At 38.7% G+C, this 10,126-nt stretch overlaps 1 protein-coding gene across 4 annotated transcripts; it reads right to left on the bottom strand.

The window, feature by feature from the left end:
* Positions 1–6,592: 6,592 nt before the first annotated feature.
* Positions 6,593–9,548, bottom strand: LOC112179291. Of its 4 annotated transcripts, none has more exons than XM_024317670.2 (6): positions 9,414–9,548; positions 9,069–9,152; positions 7,636–8,360; positions 7,440–7,523; positions 7,006–7,160; positions 6,593–6,908 (listed from the first exon to the last, which is right to left on the bottom strand). In XM_024317670.2, the coding sequence occupies exons 3-5, from the start codon at positions 8,306–8,308 to the stop codon at positions 7,060–7,062; spliced, it is 858 nt and encodes a 285-aa protein (XP_024173438.1). In that variant the 5' UTR covers positions 8,309–8,360; positions 9,069–9,152; positions 9,414–9,548; the 3' UTR covers positions 6,593–6,908; positions 7,006–7,059. The 4 variants fall into 4 exon arrangements, with proteins under 4 accessions (XP_024173438.1, XP_040367714.1, XP_024173439.1 ...); XM_040511780.1 differs by having other exon boundaries at positions 9,069–9,160; positions 9,414–9,495; XM_024317671.2 differs by having other exon boundaries at positions 9,069–9,148; positions 9,414–9,475.
* Between the last annotated feature and the right edge of the window lie 578 nt (positions 9,549–10,126).

The raw sequence follows: 10,126 nt of genomic DNA, 5'->3' as shown, positions 1-10,126 counted from the left end.
CTTGTCAAAATGCCTAAGCATCTACCAACACAATGCTCAAGTTCCAAACTGAGACATGATTGTGTTCTCCCAAAATCCTTCATCTCAAACTCGGATTTCAAGTGTTCAGTGGTTTCCCTTAACTTTTTAAGGGCTTCCAATGAAGATCATGTCCAACACGAACAGAATTGGAAACTTGTTATGGAAACGCGCGGGTATATCCCTTCCTAATCAAGCAATCACTTTAGTGAGCGTTTCAATCTTATTGTAAACACACTCCGTGGTCTAGAGCCACTTGACTTGGGTAAATGAAGTTCACCATGAATCTTCATGTATATTCCGTATCTAGATCCCCATAGAAATATGTAGTGACCACATTTGTAAGTTGTATGTTCAGTTATTCGGAAACTACCAAACTGACAAGGTAGTGGAGTGCAATGACATCCATTACGAGAGAATATGTCTCATCGTAGTAGATTGCAGGGCGTTTTGTGAGAAGCCTTGTGCCATAAGGCGAGATTACTATATCTTTTTCTCAACACGCTTTTCTAACAAATACCTATTAGTCAATAGGTTTTATGTTTGGAGGTATTGGCATCACTAGCTCAACACCTTCCTCTTTATTAGAGAATCCAACTGAATCTAGATCGCATCTTTCCATTTAGGCCAATTTTCTCTACGTTGGCATTTATTCATCAACGGAGCGTGGTTCGATATTATCGGACTAAACAAACTCATGCGCAACGAAATGCGCGATTACATCATCAATCATGATGGAGTTTCTATCCCACGTCTCATGTACACTAGTTTAATTTTCATAGAGCTCTATATTCTCAGGAATAGGTTCTGATGTTGAGGCGTCTCCCAATGATAACTATAATCCAGAAGATTCTCATGAGACGGATTTTGAGTGTTGATGATCAAAGAATTGAAATGTGTCAAAGTATTATTCGAACCCACAGGCCTCCCACGCATCCTAGCTGGGCCCATGACCTATAACTCCAAAATGCTACTTTCTATGGCATTGGCGCCATGCTTACCTCCATGTAGGGTGGTAGGGACGTCATTCCTTGCAGACATATTTGCAGCATATATGTGTGATCTCGTCACTTTAGTGGTGATCGAGATAAGACATAGTGGGGACAGACCACGATAATTCTTATCGTTCTTGCTGAACATTTGAGTTCTTATCTTCCCCTAACGATGGGAAGACTGTCTCATCAAAGTGACAACCCGCAAATCTAGCTGTAAGAAGATCGCCTTGCAAGGGCATTAAGTGGTGAACGATTGTTGGAGTCTCAAATCCAACGTAGTTGCCCATCTATAAGAACCCATCATAGTGCGCTGTGGCGGCGCAATTGGCACATAAATGACTTACTAAAATGTGCATAAGTACGAAATACTTGTACCCAATCACTAGCTCTAACGCAGAGATAGATTTAGTAGAGGTGGGTCGTAGACGAATTAGCATAGGTGCATGCGATATTGCATCACCCCAAGTGGATATAGGGAGATTAGTGCACATTACCAATATCCGGCTACCATCGTAGTTGTTTCCGCCAAACCATTTGGGTGTGTACATGAGATATGATGTCCAACATCAGTCCCTAATGCAATAACCATCAAAAGTCTTCGATGTAAACTCTCTAGCATTGTCAAGTTCAATTGACAAAATACGATGATCCGGGGAGTGAGCCCGTTGGCATATGATATGTGCTAGGAGTGTAGTATAAACAACATTTACAGACGGACAATGACACAACACGTGACCAGCGTGTTTGTGTGTCAACCAACATTATGAGATATTTAAACATCCGCAAGTTGGTTGAATCAGTCCACATAATCCCCACAGACTCTATGTAAGAACATAATGAGTATTTTCATATCCTTTGCATAAGACTGTCTCAGTCCTAATTTCCCTAAGGAACCGACTTTGTAAAACGAGCGAGAGGCTGTATAAGCAACCAATAAGGATTTTGGTTGGGCCTGAGCGTTTGAAACGCTATTTGAAGCAAAGTTGGTGACTGCAGCATCACCTAGGGCGCCATCACCATGATGGACACCATCCATGACGTCATGGATAGGGACTGTGCCAGCCTTAGGCTGGTGGTGGACGGCGGCGGTCACACTTAGTCCAGGAATCAACTTTTGATTCATGCTTCGTTTCGCTCAAGAGAAAGGATGTCCATGTGAAGTCTTTAGTATACGGATCATCATATCGTGACTAAGATGACCTATCCTGTTGTGATAAAGCCAATATGTCTAAATCCAAGAAATCTCCTCTCATAACTTTATTTGATTTAATAACTTGAATAATGACATAGAGTCTACTACAGAGATACATAAACTTCTCTAAGATGCGCCTTTGTTCATAATCGTTAGAACAAATTGGTTTTCGTATATATGTGTTTTCGTATGGAATCCGTTGACTATATTGTGTTTTCGTATATATGTGTTTTCGTAAGCAACCAATAATGAACTCATTTCTGTCCTCTATATGTGTTTTCGTATGGAATCCGTTGGCTATTCATAGGTGCGATTTGCCCTAGGAGCGTAGAGAGTTTCTGTGACAGTAATCAAAGCACCATTTGGTAAGTGGAACTTGGGCTATTCCATGTCCTTGAATTAAAACTGATGACTCAGCCATCGCAGTCACAAAGTAATATGCTTAGAATCAAAATGGAGTCATAATAAAAAGAACTTGAAATTTTATTCATAAGCCAACGGACTACATCATTGTTTCTTAACCATTAGGAGAATCTAATCCAAATACTAGCTAATGCAAAACAAAGGTAGTCGTTTGACTTCTTTCGATAATTCCAAAATAAATATGACCAGGTAAGTAGAGAAATATTAGTGGAGCAAAGCTGGCTTAAATACCATTTATCTCAAAAATCTTCCTAGACATCATACTCATTTTGGATGAGCCTATGTGAAGAAAAACTAAACCAATGACATTTACTACAAAGTATATGGCAATTGCCTATTACATCTCTTAGAAAAATAAAGACTTAAACAGATTGGCGATCTATTGATCCCAGCCAGATTTGTAGTCTTCAACCCTTCACTCTAAATCATCTTCTTGATCTTCTTGTTCCACATAGTGAGCTTCTCTTGCTTCACAATATGCTTTGTAGGCGGTGACAATTTCTTCACGAGCACTACAAATGTGTGCCCAATGAGTGGATACTCCACATCAAGAACATACATATCTTTGCTCAGACTCCATTGATTGAGACGCTTTGAAAGCTTCATTTAGATGGCTCTTAGTGTTGGTGGCGCCACCAATATGGGCAGAAGCGTTGCCTCCCTCTCTCTTTCCACTTTGACCTCTTCGATTCCGTGTTCGCCTATTTTGGCTGTTACCTTCCCAAGTAAAGCGATTATATGGACCAAAACGTCTAGAAGTATCCCTAAGATTACGGTTTCACTCTTGGAGCCTTCTCTTAGGAGCGCGACTATAATTGGATTCTGGAATATGCACTGTTCCCACGGGTCTCGAATTATAGTTCTTCACAAGGATGTTGTCATGCTTTTCAGCGACATTCATAGCTCTAATGAGCTCATGAAACCTTCTGATCCGTCATGTAGTACCATCGATTCGATAGTTCTTAGCAACCATCAATGCAGAGACGGGGAAAGTAGAGAGAGTCTTCTCAATCAACTTCACATCTGTGATCTCTTTACCACAGAATTCCATTAAAGATTTAATGTAAAGTGCTTCCGAGTTGTAGTCAAGAACTAACTTAAAATCACGGAAGCGGAGGCTATGCCATCTCACTTCTAGGTCAGGAAGCAGGGAGTCACGGATGTTGCCAAATCTTTCTTCGAGTGAGACCCACAGCCTTCTGGGGTCTTCTTCATTCATACACTCATATTTGAGAAAATCATCCATATGACGAGTCATTAGGATGATGGTTTTCGCCTTATTTGCCTCTAAGGCTGCTCTATTTTCTTCCAAAGTTTGAGTTTGTCAACAGTTAGCATGTCCTGGCTAGGCTCGAGAATCGTATCTAGGATTCCATCGGCCTTGAGATGCTGGTGGACATCACGAACCTACCTGTGATATCCAGAGCCAGTTGTTCCCAATGGAGCAAAATCCAATTTGTTCAGGTTACTCATCCTGAAAGAGAATAAGAAAAATGGTTAGTTTCGGAGCAGAAAAAGCTATCACGAAAACATATAAAATTTCTGAGCGTAGTCGCTTTCAAGAAATTAGGAATTTTCGAGCGTATTCGCTTCCAAGAAATTTGATTCCAAGAGGTATTGGATTAAATCGAAACAATGATGTTTGTGATTGATCGTTTCTTCTCAACAAACTTTTGAGTTTGGAGGACTCTACAAGCTCCAAACTTGGAGTGAGCACGAACCCCCTCAGTTCGGCTTAATTAGGTCTCTCTTATGATGAAGAAAGGGGGGTAGAAGAAGAGAGTTTGCAAGTCCCCGAGAAAAAAAAAACTTCAAAAACGAGAACTTTTAGTAAAAAATACCTCAAAATAGTGATAGGAAAATCGCCGAAAAAGTCGCGCGGCGGTGACTTGTCACCAGTGCTGACGTGGCTGTTGACAATGCAGCTGATGTGGCTGCTGACGTGGTTGCTGACGATGCTACTAACATGGCAGTGGGCCTGCTTCTGGGCTGCATCAGTGGGCTTCTTTTGGGTTGGGCTGCTTCTTCTTTCTTTCTGAGCCAAGCTTCTTCTTCTTCTTCTTCTTCTTCTTCTTCTTCTTCTTTTTTTCTTTTTTTCTCTGTGTCGGTTCACATTCTTTTAGGCTGGTTCAAGGGAAAAAAATTTCTAGTTCTCGGATTCTGGTTTGGATCGCCGCCGGTGGTGAAAGATGACAGTAAGAGGTGGACTGGAAAGGTGTGAACCGGGCAGGGAAGCTTTTGCTTCTTCTAGGGGCCGGTTTGGTATAAATCCGGCCAGTTCTTGAGATGGCACCGTCAGTTCTGGACTCTTGAGATTTGGGGCTTCAAGGTGTCGATAGAGGTTTCTAAAAGTTGAAGGCTACGAATTTAGGGTTTCAGGGTTAGGGTTTCGTGCTGATAACGTGTTTAAGGAAAACCAAAATTGAGAGAGAATTGAGTCGTATTTTCATTGATAATAGGGGCCTCTTTATATAGAGGATTACAAAACATAGAATCAGAGTTGTACAAAGAAAGATAGTTGTACAATTAATCGGATATCTATAAATATCTCCGATAATATCTCTAATTCAAAACTCTATTACAACAAGGTCAAGTAACTTAGAGTGACACATATTCTAAATTTACTTGAACAATACTTGATTTTTTATTTATCCGTGCTTAATTATTTTTATGCTTTAAATTTTAAGAGAATAATGAGACAGATGAAATGATTTTATTTACTTATTTAATACCTAAAGAAGGGAAGATGGCCATCCATGACGTGAAGAGGCGCTTTTCATCGAAAACTTCTAAAATTATCGCGAGTGAGAACATCATGCAACATATTGAAATCCTCGCCGATATTTCTATTATGATAGTTAAAGAACGGGGACCCACAAGGAAATATTTTTTATGGTAGATGAAGCCTTGAGGCATGATAATCATTTAATAATTGAGAACGTCATGGAGTCATGGTTCCTTATCCTGGTTTTGGGGTTTTGCAAAACCTCGCGCACAGCCACTTATGAATAGTTGTCATGCTCCACTCACAAGACGCCACGTCTGCAAATAAAGGGCCTCGAAACGTGTGCTATTGGCTCACAAACACAAACTATCAGCTAAGAGGCCAGGGGATATGCTCCTGCTCTTCCTATTTTGGTGTTATATGAAGAGACTGTGTGAACGCTTCCAATATTTCTAATATTCTGATAAGGTTGGGATGGGCCTGTGAGGTAATTAGCTTGGCCACATTTTGTTACATAATATCACCAGATAATCCTTTTTTTTTTTCTTTTTTCTTTTTTCTTTCTATGACGGAAAATACCACAACTACAAAAGATACTCTACACACCATGATCAGTTGGGAGGTTCTTCTTATCCGAGTTTAGAAGCATGCTTAGTGCAATTTTACTAAAGTCATTAAACTGATAAACTGTGCCATTCAGAAATGCCGCACTCACTTCCCAATACCATAAGACTCAGCAGAATGTCTATTTTCAAACTAAGAATCCCTATTTGCTGAAATGAAATTTTGATGAAATTAGAAAATGATGTTAACAAAGAAACCACAAAACTTTGGGGGGAAGACGGCAAATGTCCTCCTGTATTTGTTATATCACTCTTCTATACACTAGTCTTTTATATTACTCATAAAAGAGAATAACCAAGATCTTGGCCATAAAAGCAAAAGCAGCATATAATTCACCCTATAAGACATCACAACCTAGAATTTTGTATTGAATGGAAGCTTATGCGTTTCACAATTGCTGCAGGCCAAATAATTGTCAATCATGCTGTAGAAAAAAAAAATAATAACAATAACAATTGCCACTGAGGATAATTTCAAGGCTCACAGTAACTGGACTAAGGCTATAAGGCCAGTCATGTTTCTCAACTTGTGCTTCTGCACCACACTATTGATCGACAATGTAAGATGAACCGCATTTCTGTACCATTGTATACCTAACATCATGGCACGCGAATGTGGTCCAAAATAGTTTTATTATTTAATTTTGTTAGACACCAAATAACTTGGTCAATGTTGGATAAACAAGGTACTGAAATTATAACCTCTGCTGTGGTAAAACAAAAATGCATAGGAAAGGCACCCAACAAAAGGGAAAATTAAAGTTATATGTAACCACAAGAAGTTCAGGGGTTTTAGCTTAAATGAATGGAGATAAAAATCTGGTAACAGACTACCTATTGCATTGCTGCAATTGAGAAACAGCAAGGGAGGGGCATATTACAGTAGAAGACACAGCATCGATTCCTCAATGTGACAGGTTTCATTAAATCACCTGGTTATCAGCAAATCAAAAATGGCAGTAAAGTTAAATTTACATCACCAAAGTACCTATAGAAGAAGATATGTATGAATGAGCTAAATCCATTCACCTGGTCATCACTAAAGTTAAAACAACGGCACCCAAAAAATGTTGTAATTGCTTTTCACTTCTTGGATTGAACTTGCTCAACTGTCAATGGGGAATTGCTTGTCATTGGGGACTTGACCAAAATATTTAGAGCCTTCATCCTTTGGATCTCTTTTGCTGCATATGATGCATGGATTACTAAGTTAGTTTATTATATCAATGAAAGAACCATAAAATAAATTTGGTACCTACTGCATTATGCCATAATGAAATCTTAGAAAAAGAAAAATCAGGAAGACGCGTTTAATGCTTTAACTCATTCATGCCATCTTCAATGAATGAAGGATTGTGACTTTTGCATCATTGTTTGTAAAACAATTAAGAAACAGTGAATCACACTTGAATGTATTAACAAATCTTCACTCTAGTTTTCTTAGACATTTTATATAGAATTACCTTCCTCGACTGATAGCAGCATTGATCGTTTCTCTAGCTCAACAGCATGTCTGTTAAGCTCAGATGATGATAAACAACGAAGCACTGATAACAATATAAATGAGGAGCATTTTTAGCACCGGCAAAACTAAAGGCAGAAAAGCATGTATAAACAACTTGCATATTTAGAAGCAGCATTGCTAATAGAATCACATACTCTGGATATATTCACCCTGATTAGACTCATCAATGAGCTTCAAGAGATTCTGCAGACATAGAAACCGCTCTGTCCTGTTCTCATCATTGTTCCTCTTAGGATCAACCAAGTTAGAAACCATACGATCAGGAGTAAATTTAAGGTGCCTGGAACGAGCACCTGGCGACGCATTACTAGACTTCCCAAGAAAAAGTGGAACTGGTGGTTTACCAGGTGAAAAGGAAATGGGAGAAGTCAAAAAGTTTGGTGCAAATGAAGGTGCACAAGGACTCTCATTCTCCTGCTTCTTGGTTCTGTCATCAGTTACACCTGCCTGCTTCTGTAAATGTCGTTTGGAATTGAGACAATCAGCACTTTGGTCTGTCACGTCTTGAATTCTTCTCTTGCCTAGTGCTTGCTCACATAAACCACTGATGTTCGAGAACTGGTGGCAAGGGGAGCTCCGAGGACGCTCAGGGGTGACTATCTTAGTTCCAGTAACCTTAATAAGATCCCCAACTTGCCGTCCTAGATTACAAGAATTTTCAGGATGATTAGGCATATAGATCCTATTATCATTCTGCACATCTCGCAATGCCACCTTTTTCATTCTTAATGTTGATTGTTTATGAGAGATAGGTGAATTAACCACACTGTCACCCAGTGCATTGTTGTCGAGGCTAGAGTTCACCATTAATTTGAGGGACTAGCACAACAAACTTGAATTGAGTAGCCTAATGTCCTGGCTGCACAGGAATTAGCAGTAGAGAAAAATTCAAATGGTTATCCTTGCAATGATGACAGTTTGTACATAAAGAATATGTAACTATGCCTAACAGTTATCAAAATGGGATGCAAATTTCCTATCAATACCTGCTATTTCTTACACAGGTTGTTCCAAAGGAAACACACATTGAATTAAACACACAGGTTAGAAAACAAATGGTTCCTTCTGATGGACAACTCGAGTGGAATAAACAAACAGAAACAATAATGTAGAACACACACAAGCAAACACATGCTTAGTGGCTTTCAATTACCTAGATCAAATTAACATAATTGACAACTCCCCAAATCAATGCGTAAGACTAATGAGGTAATACCACTTCTTGAAGCATTCAGCAATTTGAGACGAAAATGTAATCATCGTAAAATTGACTCATATTCCCCATAACGAAATAAGTAAAATTACATTAGAAGAGCACACAACTTTGGAGCGCGCCCTCCATCAGGAAAGCATCTCAAGTTTAACTTGCCCACTTAGAGAGGAAGGCAGTTACTTTCAATTACGTAACGCAAAATCAACAATCCAATCTAATTTCAACAAATGGTAACAGGAAAAAAAAAAAAAATTGATCAGTCCACTACTCCAGATTAGATATGTAAACATCAATCGACTTTTTATAGCATATATATATGCAACAATAATAAACAGAATGACAAAAGGCACCTACATATCTCGTTTTTTATGGTCAAAACTGAGAGTATCACTTCAGATCTAACTTGGGTACTCATCCATTGATTTGCAGACAAACTACCTAGTAGTCTAGTACAATAGAGTTGCAGTCAAAATTGGAACCAGGGAAGTGAACAAAATCTGTAACTATTGTAAGGAAGTACAAGTTGACCCAAAATTAGATGCGAATTGAACAATTATGCCAGATTATATACAAACCCTAAGAAGAAGAACTTGACGAACCGTAGAAAGTGTAGAAGATTCGATAATTACGTAATCAATACCAGTGCGTATTTGGGGTAAAGAAACAGTACGAGAGAAAAAGGGTGCAGAGAATAATTACCTGTTGAAGCTTTGGAAGGGATCTGAGGGTGTTTTGAGTTCTGAGGGAGGGAGATGAAGACTGGGAGCGTTCGAAAATGGAAAATTGGCTCCAAAGAAGAGGAGGCGTAGAGGTTTTAACTTCGTTTAAATATGTTGTCGGAGGGTCCACAGTCCACAACTCCACACAACTTTGTCTATGTCTTTTCTGAGTCCTTTTTTTTAGAAAAAAAAAAGAAAAATCCTCATATGGTAATTGGACTATCGTCTAAAGCACCGTTTTTAAATATGGTACTTTGACTATCGTCTAAAGCACCGTTTCTCAATATGGTACTTCTATTCATTCTACAGTTAAGTTTGCTTATATGGTGTCAACGTGTCTTTATTACAAGTTAGGGAAAATCCTCATATGGTACCTGACTATCGTCTCTTAACTTTTAAAACTACTCTGATAGTACCTGAACTAAAGCACAGTTTCCCTATATGGTACTTCCATCCATTCTGCCGTAACAAATTCAAAAATAATTTCACGTAGCTGAAATATAATTGATAATTCACAACCAAGGATTAAAATATCTGTATCTACATATCTATCGGAACATTGAAAAAAAAAGATATCAGAAATGTTGGGGATATATCAAGGATATAGGAGAGAATATATCATCCGCCAAAATACATACTTTTTCTCTCTAAATTTTAGTAAGCCTAAAAATCTGACCTTGCTATGTTCTAATT

Source organism: Rosa chinensis, chromosome 7 (genome assembly GCF_002994745.2).
Source record: "Rosa chinensis cultivar Old Blush chromosome 7, RchiOBHm-V2, whole genome shotgun sequence".
Taxonomy (NCBI): Eukaryota; Viridiplantae; Streptophyta; class Magnoliopsida; order Rosales; family Rosaceae; genus Rosa; species Rosa chinensis.
Note: the sequence above shows the minus strand (reverse complement) of the source record. Positions and strands in the feature narration are given on the sequence as shown.

Bases quoted from the DNA above. Each gene is read 5' to 3' on its own strand.
- LOC112179291 (XM_024317670.2), bottom strand. From the start codon at position 8,308: ATGGTGAACTCTAGCCTCGACAACAATGCACTGGGTGACAGTGTGGTT. The intron at 7,524-7,635 runs GTATGTGATTCT...TATTGTTATCAG, and splicing joins TCAGGGTGAATATATCCAGA to TGCTTCGTTGTTTATCATCA. The intron at 7,161-7,439 runs GTAATTCTATAT...CATCATATGCAG, and splicing joins GCTGCTATCAGTCGAGGAAG to CAAAAGAGATCCAAAGGATG.